Raw genomic sequence first — 17,341 nt, 5'->3', positions numbered from 1 at the left:
GAACTGGCAGCGCAAAGGCACGCCTGAGAGCAGGGAGGTGAAAATCGTCACGGATAGTGGTCTGGCTGAATCTGGAAGAGCAAGTGTAAGGAAAGCTGAGCAAGCTGATCCCTTGTAGGGCACCTCTGACACTAGGACACAGTTTTGTGTTATTTTCTTCCTTGACGGTCTTTTTGGCTTGCAGCATATCATCTCTTCTAGCACAGCTCTGCTGGGACCCTCTCCTAAGCCCAGCTGTGCGATGCTTGCACGGGGTTTCAGTAGCTGGCATGTCTGTTAAAGATAAACTGCCCTGGAAAGAGATGTTGCAGAAAGCCTATCTCAACACAACCAATCATCTCAAATTCAAACCAAGCTGAGTTTCTGCAGTAGAGAAGAGCGACTGTTCAAATTAAAAATCACACCAAGATGAAATCATTTAGTTAGGGGAGGTGGTAAAAAACCGCTTTGGGTCAGAAGGGGAGAAGGGAGACATTGCCAGGGGGAAGCAGGGAATTTTCATGCCTTTTGTTTGTGCTTGCAGACTGGATGAAACCATCGAAGCCATTAATTGTGGCACGCTGAGCAAGCCAGCCGGGAGCCCAGAAGCAAAGATGACTCTGAATTCTGGTGTTTTAGTGAATCCCCGTCTTCTTCAGCCTGCTCCTTTGGTCAGTATGGGTTGAATGATTTATTCTAGAGTAATGACTAGCTTTGGGAGAGTTAAGCTTAAGAATTGTGAATTCTCACATGTTTGTAGTACCTCTTTCGTCCCCTGTGTCTGAGAGATCCTCATTAGCCATCTGAGTTGGGGACAGAGAAGGTTTGCCAATGACCTGCTCTGTTCCCTGCTTTGGTAGATTTGGTTTGTCTGAGTTTTAGCCTCCTGCCTCCTTTTCAGGAATGTGGAAGAATTGCTGAGAGTCACCCTAATGTTGTGTCACTTTCTCTGCTCTATTTATGAAGCCTTTTCTGCCAGATTTCCAATTTCCAAAGGGCATAATCTCTACCCTCTAATTCTCCTTTAATCATGGTGTTCTTGCTGTATGCTAAGCGTTTGGAGATTGGATGATTCCCAGTTTTGAGTGTTGACAGCTGTGAACATGCTTTGAAAATTGTATCTTCCTGTGAATGTTCTGAAACACCAGCAGGTAGATTTATTCTTTAAATCTGTAGTTTAGCTGTGATGCATAGAAAGGAAAAGCCACACAGAGTGGAGCATGACCTTGTTTTTTCTACTGTCAAAGTATGGCATGTAAGCACAGTGAGCTCGCAGGGGAAGGAAGAGTGATCACGATAAGAGTAATACCTCTGTCCTTAAATGAAGAAAAACTTCAAATAGGATTTGCACTTGATATACATTGTTCCTAGAGAGGTGCTAACCTTTTTCTTGTTTCTTTTGAACACTCTGAAGTGGGTGGACCAAACTGGTTTGCTCCCACACAGGAAAGCCATCCATTTGATGGGCGCTGGAAATGAGTCTGGCTCAGAGCGGAACAGGTTGCGGATTCAGGATCGAGAGTTGCAGGAGATCTCAGATGACGGTTGGTGCCTCAGCATGCATCAGCCTTGGGCTTCCTTGCTCATAAGAGGAATCAAAAGGTAAAGGGGTGGCCTGAACTGTGATGTATCCTGGTCAGCTCTTGCTTCGTTGGTGAGATGGGAAGTTGTGTTCCTCAGAGGACCTCTGTGGACTCGCTTGCTTTGTACAGTGACTGATACCTAGTGATAGCTCCAGGTTTGGAAGCCGTGCTTCCTCATCCAGTGTACTGATGGTTTGAGAAGCCTGTGAATCTGTTTTTCATGAGAGTAGCTAACCTGGAAGTTACAAATTCCTTCACAGTGGGTAAATTTAGAGAGAGTCTGAGATTTCTGCATTATAGTTGGGGGTGTACCTTTCTGGAATTTGAAAGGCAAATAAGCTGAAAATGTGAAATAAGTTCTTCTGGTCTTTTTGTCCCTCATAAAAAGGCCAACAGTGGCACCAGGTTTTGTTTAAAAAAAACCCAACCACCCCCCGCCGACTTGCTACTACCTTCCCTCTCTGGGCTAGGAATCAGGTTACAAAGAGAAGCTCCTTCAGCCCAGCATCCCTGCCAGGTTATTTCACCTTTCCTACCATTAATATAGAACAAAGAATCTTCTTTAGCCTTTTTTTCCCTTTTCTTCATAGAATTTTTCATTTTAGAGGGCAAAGCTTTTTCACTTCCCAAGCTAAAGATGCTGTAAATCTTAACATGCCCAGCTTCTGCGTCCAGGTGGTCTGGGATGCTGTCAGCTGCTCGGATACAGCTGTGGCATTGATGCCTAGTGCCCATTCTGGGATCCCCAAGAGCTGCAGCTAACGACCGCTTCTTACAGTGCATGGTCTGTTATTACTCCCTAGATTGCCTGCTTACTGTGTGTAACTTTTTGAGCTTGTAAGGGAATTGTATGAGCAGATTGTCCTACACACGTGTCTGGCATACTGCTGTATTTGCAAGGGATTGGTGTCCTTTTTTGTTGTTGCTTTAAAGCCATGAGGACATGCTCCGCTTGTGGCATTATTTCTTGCCCATCTCAGCTTTTCTCTGTAGTGCTGACACATTGCTTGAGTTTAAATAGTCAGGGCAAAGCTTAGCAGCAGGAATTGCGTAGTGAAATGTTCAATTGAAAAATCTGTCCGTGTGGGTGATTTCTGCTGAAATTTAAGTCCTAAATTCTCCTTTGTTCTCTAGGGTGGAGGGCAGGACCTGGTACACATCTCATAGAGGGCGGTTATGGATTGCAGCTACTGCTAAGCGACCTTCCCCTCAGGAAATCTCTGAACTGGAGACCACCTACAGAATGCTGCTCCGGAAAGGTGAACTTCTCTCCTTGGATCTTTGTATTATTTGGTACATTGAGCCACGTAATGAGCAGTGTCAGAAAGCCCTGTCTGCTGAGCAGTTATTACTGCTTCACTTTTTAACCTTCTGTTCTTGAAATTCTCTTCATCCTTTCTGCATTTCGTCAGCAGAATGGGCATGGTGGCAGACTTTAACTCCATCCTTTAGCTGGTCACGTACTCCAAGCGCAAACACCGTCAAATTGCATCTGACTTCTGTGATAGCTTTTGACAGTAAAGGACTTCATTTTATTCTTGGCTCAAGCAACAAGCTATCAAGTGTGTGCTTGTGTGCCTGTGAAGTGGCTTGTGCTTCAGTCTGTTTACAATGATGTTAAAGGCTTTTCATGTATTCTGACCTTGCAGAAATCAGGACTGAAAAGCTGCAGGTTCTCAGGGAGATGTTATTCTCTCATGTAGGTAGGAGGATGCTGGTGGCTGCACTGCACCTGTTTGTGTGGTGTTTCTGCACGTCACCCAGCTTAAATGTCATACAGCAGCATTGTCTCCCACCTCATCAGGGCAAGGAGCTCTTCCTACACTATATGTTCTTCTGTCAGAAGCTAAGCAGGGAAAGGTGTATGTATAATTAAATTTCCCAACCTCAGTCCTGTCATGGTGAAGATCCTGAGCTGGAAAAAGAATGACAGGGTGCTAAAATTGCTGTATGTTTTCTTGTGCCTCAAAAACTAGAAGTGTGTGGAGGTGAGGGAAGGGCACCTGGGGGTTAGAAGACCCCAGCTATGTTTGTGGGGATGTGGTCCTCTGAAGAGATATTTCTTTTCATGCAGATGTGGAATTTCCAAGCGATTATCCGTCAGGGTGCCTCCTAGGCTGTGTGGACATGACTGATTGCTTATCGCTAGAGCAATTTAATGAGCAGGTGAGTACAGCAAATAAACCTTTGCAAGCTTGCATTAGCCAACAAACTTTCACAGTAGTGTAACTCGCCTCCATGAGATGCTCTAGAGAAGACATTGAATGGAGATTTTAGACTGTGTTGAGAGAAGACACAACTACTACACAGTCTTTTATGGCTAGAAAGAGAACGTACCAAGAAAGTGCATTTCAACAATGGTGGAAGGGAGCGGTAGACTAATACAAACTAAATCCATCATTGGCCTCGCTGCCAGTGGGGTAGTTTGGTTGAAACTAGTTTCTCACATACTCTGAAACTCTTTTCAATAAGGACTTATGCCTGTTTAATTAAACCAACACTAGCTTGAGAGATGATGCTGCAAGGGCTCATGACAGTTGTTGCTTCCCTTGCTGCACGGATGGATGTGCACCAGGATGCAGCAGCTGTGCTGGACTGTGGAAAACAGGAACCTGCAATGCATTAATATTGTATTTCTGGTTTTCATCCTCATTTGGCAAACTTGGGAGCTTACATCTTTCCTGGATGTGGCTTCTAAAGTACTGATTGTTTCTCTTAAAGAAATTTCATGGGGTTGTTGTAGAAAGAATTGCTCCAAGTTTTGCCCAGCCAGGCAGCAATTTTTTGCTACCTCTGGGTATAACTATGCTGATCTTCCCATCTCAGGGAGGACTCTGGATTAGGAAAGGTCAAGTACCTGTCTGGCTGCTTTTGGAGTGCCAACGGGATCAACTACCGTGGTATAAGAGAGGGTAGCTTGGCCCAAGCACAAGCATCTAGGTCTGTAGCTGCTGGACCTGCCTGGTGCTTCTTCCTGGAGCCGGAGGTCACACTGGCCTCGCTGGTGAGCGTTGTGCTCTGGCTGGGGCACTGGGTCACCAGGAGAAGGAGCTGTGGGAGGAGGTAAGCACCCTCCCACCAGGGAGGATGGACAGGAGAGCAGCAGGGTCTTCACGGAGACCCTGCAGAGAGGACATCCAGAACCCCTAGATATGGGAAAGGAGGGACAGCTGGAGATTACAGTGGATCAAAACTCCCAAGGAAGTCAAGGGACATTTAAGTGGCCTTTTTCTGAATGAGGCAGGTGATTTGATGACCAGGGACACAGATAAGTTTGAGGTACTGAGGCCTTCTTCACCTCAGGCTTCACCAGCAAGATCTCTCAGACATCTCGTGCCTAGAGGCAGAGTTCAAGGAGGCGGGGGACTACCTGTAGTGAAGGGAGATTGAATCAGGAGTCCTCTGAGAAATCTCAACCCATACAAGTCCATGGGTGCTGACAGTGTGCATCCAAATGTACTGAGAGTGTTGGCAGGTGTCTTTGTAAGGCCACTCTTACCATGGAAAGGTTATGGAGATCAAGAGAGGACCCTGATAACTGTAGAAAGGTGACTTACCTCCATCTTTAAAAAGGGAAGGAAGGATGATCCTGGACACTTCAGGCCAGTCAGCTTCACTTTGGTCTCTGGGAAATTCACAGAGTGATTCCTCTTGGAAGCCAGTTTTGGGCACATGGAGGAGAAGGAGATTGGGAATAGCCAGCGTGGATTTACTTAGGGTTAAAATTATGCTTGACTGACCTGATTACCTTCTATGATCCAATAGTTAGAGCAGTGACTATCTCTTTGTATTTAGCAAGGCTTTTAGCCTGGTCTCCTACAGCATGCATGTATCCAAGATGAGTCATTCGAGTCTGGGTAGGTGGACTTCTAGAGTTGACAACTGGCTGGGTCATGGGGCTTCAAAGTGCAGTGGTGGTTGCCTTGTAATCTCCTTGGAGGTGGTATTCCTCAGGGCTTTTTCCTCAAACTTCTTCTGTTTTGTACATTTAGCAATGACCAGGGTGGGTGATGGAGTGCCCCACAATGAATGCTGCTTTTGGGGGGAGCAGTGGATATGCTTAGCAGCAGGGCTGCCATTCAGAGGAACCTCAACAGGCTGGAGGAAAGGGCTGGCATGATATTCCTGAAGGCCAAACACCAAACCCTGCCCCTGGGGTGGACTAACTCCCTGCATTGGTGCTGGGGAGCAGCTCTGTTGAAGAGGCCATGGGGATCTTAGCAGCCAGTGAGCTGAACTTGGCATCAAGGAGGGCTGGCGGCATGATGGCCCAATATGGCCAGTAGAAGTGATTATTCCTCTTTGCTCAGCATTGGTTAAATCACATCTGGAATGCTGCGGTCACAAAAAAGGTGTTGATAAACTGGAGTGAGTCCAGTGGAGGCCACGAAGATGGTTGGGGGCTGGAGCGCGTGCCCTGTGAAGAGAGGCAGGGGAAGAAGAGAGACCTTCTGCTTCCTGCAAGGAGATTATAGAGAGACAGAGCCAGGCTCTTTGCTGATGTACATGGCAGGAGGATGAGAGACAAGGGTCATAAATTGAAAGGGGAGGGTTCAATGTGACTTAAGAAAAAAAATTCCCCAGGAGGACAGCCAAGCACTGGAGCAGGCATTGCCCAGAGGGGTTGTGTAGTTTCCATCTGTGAAGATTTTCAAGACCCGACAGGACAAAGCCATGAGCAACCTCGCCTGAATTCAATGTTGACTCCACTTTGATTGGGAGGTTGAACTAGAGACCTCCTGAGGTCTGAGTCTCTGATCCTGTGACTGACTCCATGCCCAAAATCTGAAGCAGCAGCTTTCCTCAGGGTATGTTTTATTAACTTACAAAGCCTGCGCTTAGCAGCAAGCACAGCACAGCTGTTCCTGATACTCTTTCATGCCTGTTCACTCCACTGCCCCTCGTACAAGTCAGGTTTGGTCTGATGGGAATCGCCCAATTCAGATCATGTAGGGCTTGATAGTGAACCAAGACCATGTTCAGAGACAGAATAAACTGATTCCTTGGGATGGAGGAGGAGGACACACCAGGCTGATAGGCATCTTCTTGCCATGAAGAGTTGGAGAGGCATCAGCAGCTGGGGGCTGCTTCTCGTGAAGTGCCTTTCTGGCTTTCCCAGACCCTGTGAGGTTTTGTAGCAGAGTGATGCCTGAAACTAGAGATGAAGAGAGTATTTCTGATGAGGTTGTGTCTCTTCTTAGCAGGCAGAAAGGGGAGAGATTGGAGTACGAGCAGCAGAGGGAGCTTTGGGACTGGAATACAGTGAAATCTGCAGGAGTATTTGGCCTTGTATGGGAGCAAGCCTTGAGAGAGAGAAGAGGAAAGGACATTGGGGTCAGTGTAGTTTTTCTTCTGTAGCACCCACTAATGTGCAGTTTGGTCTTAAATGGAGATTCTCATCCTTCTTCTGCTGTCTGTAACAGTGGTGGAAAAATTTGTCCTGGTCTCTCACAAGTACTTTTCTCTCTCTACCGATTCCTCTTTCTTTGTGGATATGTTCTTCAGGCAGTGGTAAAATGGCTGTGACAGCTTCTTACAATCTGGAAATTGCGCTGTAGGTAACTAGCTTTTAATCTTCCCGTAGAGGAGCCTCACAATTAGCTATGTTCTCTATAAATTCCTCCCAGTTTGCTGGCACCACTTGGCCGCAGAGGAGGAAGAGTAGTGTATTCCAGGAGCACTGTTATCAGACCTGTTGGTGAGAGACTTACCTCTCTTCTCAATGCCATGGCACTTCCTGGTTTATATTTCACTGGCTTTTTGCTGCTCCCATATTGCAAACTATTTATAATTCCTAATTTGTTGCCTTTTTGCAGTGGTTTTGTCTGTTTTTTTTCCCGGGATCACTTTATGCAGTGTTCATTTCCCTAGCTTGTGAGATAGAATTCAGAGATCTGAGGATCTTTCTGAAGTTGGTTTATGAGGAAATGTATGTCTTTGTGGAGTATCATGTGCAGCAAGTGCATCTGAAGGAAGCTGAGATTCATTTAATTGCGAATGCTAGCAAGACGAAAAAGTGCGCAGCGCCAGCTCAGAAATCTGAATTGGATCTCACTGGTAGTGGGAAATCCCTGCTACTCATGTTGATGATTCAGCCCAGGTTCATCCAGCAACCAGCACCAAAGCCACTTGTCAGCAGTGTAATCCAGCCATTTCTTGGTATACAAAGACTCGTCCTCGCTTCAGGGGAGAGAGGGAAAGGAAGATGTGGTTTTGCCACTTATGGCGTGCAAAAAACATTGAATATTTTCTAAAGATCTGCAGTATATTAGCAAGTAAGGTTAATGTGATGCAGCAGCAGAGACGTCTCGGAGATTAAGCCACCACGGAGCTCTCTTCAGGCACTGTGCTTTGACTCACACCTCTCCTCTTCACCAACTCATATTTGAAGCTTCTGCATTTTCCGGAAGAAATCATTTCACAAGTGCAGGGCAAGCCACGTTTGCAGATTATACCTACCACCCAAAGATGAAATCGTTCCCTGTCTTGCTCATTGTCTTTTGATGGTGGTCTTGCCTTTTTCAGTAGCCACAGAAGTTTGTTTTGACTCTTGTGACCATTCGTTCCCATAGGCAAGGGAGACTCTTCCTGGTCTGTCCCTCCTGTGACTTGTCTATTATTTCTCAGTCCTTTTGATGATGTCACCCACTCCCTATTTAGTCCTGTCTGCAGATTTAATTTCCTTGCTGTTTGCATCCTCTCTCAGGTTGCTAATGAAGATGTTAGTGGCACCCTGCTGGTATTTTTCTATCATTATCCTCATTTAATATTTTTTTTTTTACACTTGTGCTCAAAAAACAAAATCAAGCAGCTATGCCCCGTTTTGCTGGATGCTGCACCAGCAGACTCCGAGCAAGTCCCTGCCCTGAGAGCTTGCAGTATTATTAAGGACTGGTTATTTATCCGCATTATTAGCGGACGTGCAAGTCTGGCCTTGCGTAACCCCTTCAGAGGGGTCAGTCTTGCAGCTCTGCCCTACGTATAGTATTTGAAGACAGATTGACGTTGAAGTGGTTTGTGGATCTTCAGGGCTGTGAGAGAAGCGATGACAGAACAGGATCTTGTATGCAGTAGCTGGCAGGGAGCAGAGGAAGAGCAGAGAAGAGATGTCCTTGTGATTAAAATCAGCGTCACGTCAGATGACATTGCCCTAATCCCAGTTGTGCTACTTATTGCGTGAACTAGTTAAATCCGTTCCTCTGGGTCTCTTTCCCACACGGAGAGCAAAGCAGTGCTTCCCCATCAGAGGTTATTTACACCTAATTTTACTGCTCAAAGCTGTGATCTCTGGATTGAAGCTGCTCTAGGAGCAGAAGTTATTGTCAGGTAGGAAGGTCCACCCCAGGTATCGAGTGTCACTTGCTTTGTTTGCAGGGGACTGAAGCAAAAGCTGCTTTCTGAATTCAGCCCCGCTGCTGAGGGTGGGTGGTTGGCTGGTGCCAGGAGATCCCTCCGCGTGGCTCTTGAATCTCAGTATTTCCAGTTGAGCTTTGCACATCTTGCACCTCCTTGGAGCGCGTTCTGGGCTCGTTTCCTTCTCTTTGTGGCAGCCACCCAAAAAGCCTTGGTTGAGACCAGAATGATCCCTTTGTTATGCTTTTCAATGCTAAAGGTAACCTGGAAACTTTTTTTCCTCCTGTCGAGATCTGAGCGTTGACGACAACTTTTCCTTGCTCCGGGGCTGACGTCACCGACACCTTGAGCAGAGCAAGGAGCTGCCTTTCTTTTCCTGCATGGGGTGTCGGTGACTTCAGCAGCACTCGGTGGGGAAACATGGGATGGTGCAGGCAGGGCTTGGCAAGAGTCTAAAGCAAGCAGGGAACTATTTACATTTATGCCATTTTAATGTGTTCTGAAGTCCATGTTCATTTTGCTAATGACTTTGATCTGAGAGACTATTACTTTAACTGGAAAAAGAATGTTTCCGCTGCTGCTATTTTAGTAGTTGATAGGTGTGTTTGGACTTACTTTGAATGCAAGCGCGCACACATGCCGATATCTAGATGTAGCTATTATCTCGGGCTGAAATACTGGGTAATTATGTTTGACGGGAGTAAAGTGTTTATTTTTCATTTCTAGGTGATCACTTAGTGTCCTAAATCTGCACAAGGGAACACGTCTAAGCTATTTTTGTGCCACGAGATTGCTACTATCATTTAAATAGGCTTCATCTTTCCCTCTCAGGAAATTTGCATTTAATCTCTTGTCCTCCTCTTCCCTCCCTCGTGAAAATAACACCAAAAAAAAAAAAGAGACTCGGGTGCCAAGCATACAGGACTTGCTTAAAATTCTCAAACAGGAGTAAAGAAGAAGGGTAGAAATTTTCTATATTTAGATTCCAGAAGGTGCCTGTTTAGATTATCTCCAAATAAAGGAACAATAGCCTGCTGGTAATATTTTCCTAAGAAAGAAGTTCATGAGGGGGAGAAACACAAACATATACATTGATGTGTACTTCGAAGAACAGTATAAATACGTAGAAACTTTTTATGAGGACCTTCTCCCTGAAGTAAAGGTTTCCTTATGTAGGCCCTGAGCAAGACAAATGCTTGTTTGTGTGGTGCTGTGGCTGTCCTGGCACCTCCGCTCACCCCCACCAACGGAATATTTGCCTTCTTGTTCCTGAGGCTTAGTTATTGCACCTCTACCAATAAATGATTTTTAGGAGGGTTTTGAAGGTTAGATCAGATATACTTCCTTCTGCAGCAATCTAGGTGGCTGTTAATGATTGCAACTGGTGAAAGGCCTTTGAACTTTACAGGTCCCTGAATTCTCCTAAGCTGAATTTGTCTTTCGCGTGCAGCCTGATGCCAGATCAAGTGGTATTAGGCATTAGTCTGGCTTGCAGGGATCTATGGGTGATGCATCTCTTTATTGGGTTTCTCACTGCATAAAGCCCCCCTGGTTCATGGTTCTAGGCGCAAAGCAGAGCAGGCATGCAGCTGGTTTGGATTATAGACGGTAAGAGATGGGGGAGTTTTTCCTTATGTGAAGTGCTTTGGTTTTCATCAGAGACTCTTCTAAGGCTCCAGCTGCCTTGCATAAGCCAGCAGGTTTACTGAGGCCACTGCTCAGTCTGTTAAGATGAAGGAGAGATTGTCACTTGATGATGATTAATTTAGGAATGCATTAACATGCCAAAGAAATCGAATGATAGAGGCTAGCTTGCCCTCTCCTCTGGTTTCCTAGACCCTAGGGAAAAAATGAAGCCAAGGCTGAAGCATATGACTTAATTAATGATGACTGTGGACTTAGCCTCTGCTACCATTTCAGCAAACTAGTCAGTGATCTGGGATTATTTTTTTTTCTTCTTTCAGATGTGGTCACTGATACTTGCCGCCTTCTTGGTGTTTGGTTTTCATTTAATCCTGAAACCAAGGGTTAGATAAAATTGACCTCGAGCCTGGCTGCTGCTCAGGTGCCCCACACCCTTGCCATCCGGTTGTAGTTCCACCAGGTTGAGCTGTGACCACCCTTTAGATGGTGACCCCAAATGACAGGGGAGCTGGCAGCTACAGGATATAACCACTGCAGTAAATGTACGAGTGCCCAAGGACTATGCTTGCTTAAGCTTTCATTGGCGTGTCATCTATTTCATAACCCTGAACATACCGGTCGCTCAGATGCGTATCCTGGTTCTGCCACGCGTTGTGCCGTGAGAAATCCCGTCATGTTGGTGGGATTGAATCAATAGCTGGAAGCAGCCGCCAGCGTCACACCTCGTCCGGGAGTAGCAGCAAGGGTCAGTGTGGGGAGCGGCAGCTGCCGAAGTAAACCAGGGCAGGGACGTGGATGCCTTATCTGCGCAGGGCTGTGTTCACCAAAGTTAGGTTTTTCCCAAAGTTCAGCTGATCTCTGTCACCTGCTGTGCTCAGCTGTGCTGTTTTACCCCTTTTCTTTGCAACTCTGATTTATGAAAGGACTTTATGAAGCTAATTGAAGATGTCTAGCTGTATCTAGCAGGGTGCAGGTGCTGTGAGCTGCTTGAGCCAGAAGCAGGTGCCCTGGTTTCCCCTCATCTCCTTCTCCCTGTTGCCTCTTTCTTCCTCCTTGCCAGGTCTTGTCTGACAGCGCACGTGGTGAGGCTGCATTGCAGCTGAGGTTAGCCCTGCCTCTGCCATCCCTTGGCACAGGAGGATGAAAACGGCTCTTTCAGCTGAGCCTAGCACACTACTGAATATTTTTCCAAGTCCACCCAGTTTTCCCTGATGGTCATCAGGCACTGTATAAACATCTCGAGCTTTTCTCATGCTGCTTGTAGGGTTTACCACGGACGGGTGTTTTCTCAGGCTGGGATTTGAGCCATAGAAGGGTGTTGGTGGCTGTAGGTCCAGTGACGCTGGTTCAGGGAGAGCAGGGGGCTGCAGCGTGCCCGGTGTTTGCTGGCACCGCTGAGTCCTCCAGGTCTCCCTGCAGACTGGAGCCCTGGCAGACTGCTCAGCATTTTGAAATCTGAGTGCACCAGCACGAGTTTGAATATTAAATCTACATTTCAAAGTCCTGTTATTACTTATTACGTTTTAATTGCTTCCCTTGCCCTTTGAATCAAAGTACAGCTTGTGGTGTAGGAACACGATGAGAGCTGAGCTCAAGGCTGGGAGGCAGAGAACACCCACCGGATGGTTCTGACCGGCTGGGGGAAGGATCCTGCAGTGATCCCAGCCTGCTGTGTCTGGATCTGGTTGCGTACCAGCTAAGCATGCAAGGGGCAGAGCAGGCAAGGACTGACAGGCATCGTTGTGGGAAGAAGGGGAAGGCAGGCTAGCAAAATTCCTTGTGCATCCTTGCGAAGGGAGCCTATGCCAGCACATGATCTGCCAGCAGCAGATGTAAGCTCTCAAAAACAGCAGGGAGGATGTTGACTGCAACAATGCATCAAGGCTGTGGTTTGTAACCTCAATAGTAAGGCAGTTAACTTTTTTTTTTTTTAACAAAGACATTTTGATTGCCAAATCCATAACCATTAGCAGCTGTGGTTTTGAGCTGTTCCTTCCTCACACGTTGCAGTCTAGACCTGACAGGCTTTCAAACAAAAGTTTGGCTGCTGGCTTTTGTTTGTGTTTCTTTAAGATCCTGTTTTTTTTCATTTCACCCATTCTGTTGATTCGGATTGAACATTGACGCGTATCCCTTTCCTAACCCAGCCTCCATGGAATGGCTTCTCTGCATCCATGTGGTCTTCTGTGGCCAAGGGCAGTGTGTAGAGTTCCTTGGGTGCATGTTCACAAGGCTGCAGTACTGGCTGTTTCTGCCTCAGGCTAGAAAATTTGGTGTTTGTAGAAAGTTGGATCTGCTTTGGGGTTTCTTTTTAGGAAAACGTTATGTTTCTCACGGGCCAAAGGCTGGTTGACCTGTGCTAAGGCAGAGGGAACGGGTCCTTAAAAGATGATGCTTGAAAACATGCTCCAAGTTGAAAGTTTGGTGCAAGACCATGTCATGAGGGAGATCAAACCTTGAAGTGAAGCACTTGGTGCTCTGCAAGCTCTTTCCAAAACTGGAGGTCTGAGTCAGGAGAAGGTGACATGGAGCAGCGGCAAACCTGGATCTCCTGGCTCAGGCGATGGCTCCTGTTGCCAGTCAGGTGTCACCTTTGTGCGAACGTATCCTGAGCACTTCAGGGTGAAGGCTGGGTTGGAAAAATTGGCTAGATAATCCCCAAAAGTGAATGTCCTTGTAAAGAGACAGTGGAGACTACTGCTGTTAGAACAACAGACGGGGAAACGATGCTTCAACACCACTCTCCTTGGAAAAGCGACAAGGGCGGACGCGGCTTGGGCACAGTGGTTCCTGAAGCCTGGTCCTGCAGTCTGTGAGAAGGACGGGATTTTTTTTTTCCCCCCTTGATATTAAATAACTCGTACCTGCAGAAGGGCCACAGAGCCGATAACTGAGCTTCAAGCACTGGATCGGTTTTGGCTGCAGCTGTACCTGGGCAGGTCTGCAGGGTAGCTGCAGGCAGGAACCAGGGATACTGCTGTTCGTTCCCGACTGAAATCAGGCAGTTTGCAGCACCCACAACTGGATAAGCATCATCTCTCTCATTTTTGATGGCTCCATTTCTCCTGCATCCATGTGTCCATGTTGCAGGCATTGCTGCGAATGCCCCTCTTTGGCTGCGACACCCCTGTCGCCCACCAGAAACTCCCGACTTTCTTTTCCCTTTTGCAAACTACTAAAGAAACATTTTCTAGCTGGATGGTGAGCAATTTCCCTCCGGAGAGGACGAGAAAATGGCTGTTTAGTAGTTAATTACCTGTTACGTTAGTCTGACAGCTATGAAGCTTATGAGGCATGCAAGAAGAGCGGATCCGCCTTTCCCACAAATCACCAAGAAAACAGGGTGAAGGAAGTTGCGCCTGGCTCCCAGGGGGATGCCTTGCGTCCTGCTCCTCTCCCTTGCACGTGGCCAGGGCGCTTCTCATAACACCCGGGGAAGAGCCCAGTGCGTGTTTTTGCCTGCTGGGGAAAGCTGATTTATTGCCACTGCTGGTTACAGCAGCCCTGCTCTTTCGGAGGGAACGCTGTCTCCGCCAAGATTATTTTTTTTCCCTTTGAATGCATTTTACGGTGAGCTCTCTTGCCAACACATGGGCTCCACTTGCTTTTATTCTTTCCAGACAGTGTTGCTTTCCAGTGCTGCCTCTTTTATTTCGAAGCTCTTGGAGAGCAGCGGGGAAATGAAGGCTGAAGCTGGTGTCCTGGCCCGGTGCTGGCTGGCAGAGCAAGCTGTATTTCCCATGTTGTTCACTGAGGAGGCATGCCAGGAAAATGATTCAACCCTTTCCATTATTAACCTTGCAGAACATGTCAACCACCTCCTTGCTGTTCGGTGCCAGTGCCCCAAGGCCACCCCCCAGCAGCTGTAAGATGGAGAGGATGGCAGCAACCCACCGAAGGACTACAGGTTCCAGCGTGCAATTCTCTGCCGAGCTCCAGCTAACTGGGATGTGCACCGGGGCCGTGTGCTCAATGGGCAAGAAGAGCGGAGGAGAGCTCAGGCTGCATTGCAGGGCTCTGTAGGCCAGTATGTGTAAAACGCTGGGGCTATTCCCGCCTGGTGTTAGCATTCAGTCTCTTGTGCCGCATCTGCTTGTCTCCTTTTGTGTCCGGAGACCTTAATGAGAGCAAAAGATGCTCTTGAAAGGTCGCTAACGAAGCTGCTGGGGAGCGTTTTGGCTTTGTGCTGTGCGGAGCCGCTGCTCCGTTGCACACGGTGCCTTTGTTCCTCCCTCGGATGCACCGGAGCAGAGCTCATCTCGTTAGTGATGGTTTGGCTCCCCCCCGGCACGTTTTCCTTCAGCTCTTTCAACTCCCCTGCCTTCAGTTCACGGCACTTGCGTTCAATCGAATGCAGCTTATTGGGGAGGAGTGAAGAAATCGAGGGGCTCCGGACAGCCCTTCTCCATGTTTTTTTTTTTCGTACTGCTGAGATGGAATCGGGACGAGATAAGGGTCCCAAACCCCGCATTGTTACCAGCAATGCAGGGCAAGCCTGTGTGGCCCCTGCATCCCACTGCAGGCTTTACCCAAATCAGGAAAAATAATATTTACTTTAACAGATTGGTGGGGGGGAAAAGAATTAGCAGGATTTTTTTTCCTCAAATGTCAGAGAAGGTGGGTTCGTGTCTCTGCTGGCTCCGAGCTGGCTTGTCCCCTCCTTTGCTCTTTTGCTGTGGGCTGTGGAGTGGGGAGGCTGGCAGTCCTGCTGCTATTTCTGGTGGTGAAGAGCTGGTGATGGGAGACGAGGGATGGCGAAAACAAAGTGTAGGGAACATTCATTAGCAATTATCCCTGCTTGCAGCTTGATTGGGGTGGCTGTCGGGGACATCTGATAGCCACTTAATGTATGTTCAAAGTGCTGGCTCCAGCGAGAGGGTGAATCTGGTGGCCGGTTTTCAGAGGAACCTAGTGCTCAGCTCCCTTTTCCAGCTTGTACTCAGATGCTACATTTAACCTCAAGCTCTTTCTGCGTGTGTTAAGCTGCCTTGAGATCTTCTCCCCCCCCGCCCCCCGCTAATCTCTTCACAGCTAGGTTCTTACAAACCTGTTAGCAGCAAATTGAAGCCCGACTGATGCAGTCGCAGAGATGGGATGAGCAAGGGGGGTGGTGGTTGCGTGGACGCCAGTGTATGGAAAATGTATGTGGGGTTTTCAACTGTGTGAAGCAGTGGGCTGGAGCAGCAGTTGGTAAGCTGTGCCGGCTGTTAGCAGCCCACGGAGCCCACCGTCCTCCCAACTGCCTTGTCGCAAGCCCGCGATGAGGTGGCAGAAGGTCTGAAAGGAGGCTGAATCTTTTTTTTTTTTTTTTTTACACCATAGTTACATTGCATAACCCCTCTCTTTTGAGCTTTCCTGCTCATCTGCAGGATTGGAGAAGGGTGGGCTTTCTCCTTTTTGAGGGACAACCTGGCCTCTGGACTGTATTTGTTGTAGAGGGCCTTTTTAGCCACCTTCTCCTAAATGCTGAGTTGCTTCCCGGTAGAGGCAATGTCAAAGCCTGGAGTACTGGCACCTGTCTTATTTACACCTTCAAGATTATAATGGACTGCACTTGTAATTAAGAAGGAACATCCCCCATCAGACTCCTGGCTGGGTTTGATTCCTGGTCTCCGGTAGAGAGGGAGTGTGGTTTCCCTCTAAGTTGACCTTTTATTTTAAAAAAACCTGCTGTTGCAGATTCTCTTTGCTGGGGATATGCTCTGCCTTCTCTCTCTTGTGCACTAGGTGTGGCCTTTGGGCTTTTACTTCAAGTCTCAGGTTTGCTGAAGTGCTGATGGGCAGTGGCCGCTGTCTGAGGGGTGTAGTAGTTGGGAGTAAATTTTTTCTCTGTCTCCTAAACTTACTGTGTTGCAGATTGTAGAGTGACTCGACTGACCTCTTACAGCAGAAACATTGAGAAGTGAGGGTTTTTATTCGTTAGACATTTGGGCAGCTTTGGAAAATGTAACGGAGCCAAATGTGTTTGGTGTCTTGGTGGCAGCAGCTCCGCTGAGAGCATAAGTCAGCTGAGTAGTTGCCAATGGGAGAGGCATCTTCGGTGCAGAGCAGGTGGGTACTGATGTCCTTGTGCTGAGCTAAGCTGCAGAATGAGCCGCAGAGGTGGAGGAGTGCCGCCATTCAGCCACGCTGTCTGTCTGGATCCTGTTGACGACCAGACGAGATAGTGTAGGTACAGTCAGTAAGTGTCTACAGGCAACATTGCTCATGGTGATGATGTGTGACATCAAGAGCAAGCGCTGTTTAGGGGACTAAATAGCAATAGGGAGTGATTTTGGGTAGGAAATACTATAACAGCTCCAGTGACCTCTAGAGAATGAGGTCCATGGAGGTGGTTTCTAAACATGTTAAAATATTGGCAGCTAGTTACAGGTGTGCTGAGGAGAGGCTGTGCTCTTGGTCGTAGTGATGTGTCATGTGGCAAAAGCATATGTGGCTGTTTCTCTGTTCAGTTTGCAGGCAGTGGTTTCAAGAAATGCAGCGGGCACATCTAAATTCTTGCTGCTCTCTAAGAGGAGTTTTGGTTCCTAACAGCCCCTGGCCCCGCTCCTGCCATTCACCCGCTTCACCGGACCCTTCTTTGAGCAGTTCAGCCCATTACCCTGGCAGAAAACTGACTTTACCCAAAAGCTCCCTAAATTTCTGCAGGATGAATGAGTTGAATTGATTTGCGGAAGAGACCGGGGAAGAGGGGAGCCTGGCCATTAAGTTGGCTCAGCATCTTGTGAGGGCTCAGCATCTTGTGGGAGCTCAGCCTCACCTTCACCTGGGAGCATCTTGTC

At 47.6% G+C, this 17,341-nt stretch overlaps 1 protein-coding gene across 2 annotated transcripts in view; it reads left to right on the top strand.

The window, feature by feature from the left end:
* The window catches only part of TRIP4 (thyroid hormone receptor interactor 4), a 34,395-nt gene that overhangs the window by 9,049 nt on the left and 8,005 nt on the right, over nucleotides 1–17,341 (top strand). For both annotated transcript variants that reach the window (XM_069797688.1, XM_069797687.1), the window contains exons 8-11: nucleotides 524–650; nucleotides 1,394–1,581; nucleotides 2,697–2,821; nucleotides 3,637–3,728. In XM_069797688.1, the coding sequence (XP_069653789.1) occupies nucleotides 524–650; nucleotides 1,394–1,581; nucleotides 2,697–2,821; nucleotides 3,637–3,728 (532 nt within the window). The remainder of the gene's footprint in view (nucleotides 1–523; nucleotides 651–1,393; nucleotides 1,582–2,696; nucleotides 2,822–3,636; nucleotides 3,729–17,341) is intronic.

Source organism: Haliaeetus albicilla, chromosome 12 (genome assembly GCF_947461875.1).
Source record: "Haliaeetus albicilla chromosome 12, bHalAlb1.1, whole genome shotgun sequence".
NCBI lineage: Eukaryota > Metazoa > Chordata > Aves > Accipitriformes > Accipitridae > Haliaeetus > Haliaeetus albicilla.
This window is presented reverse-complemented; position numbering and strand designations above follow the sequence as displayed.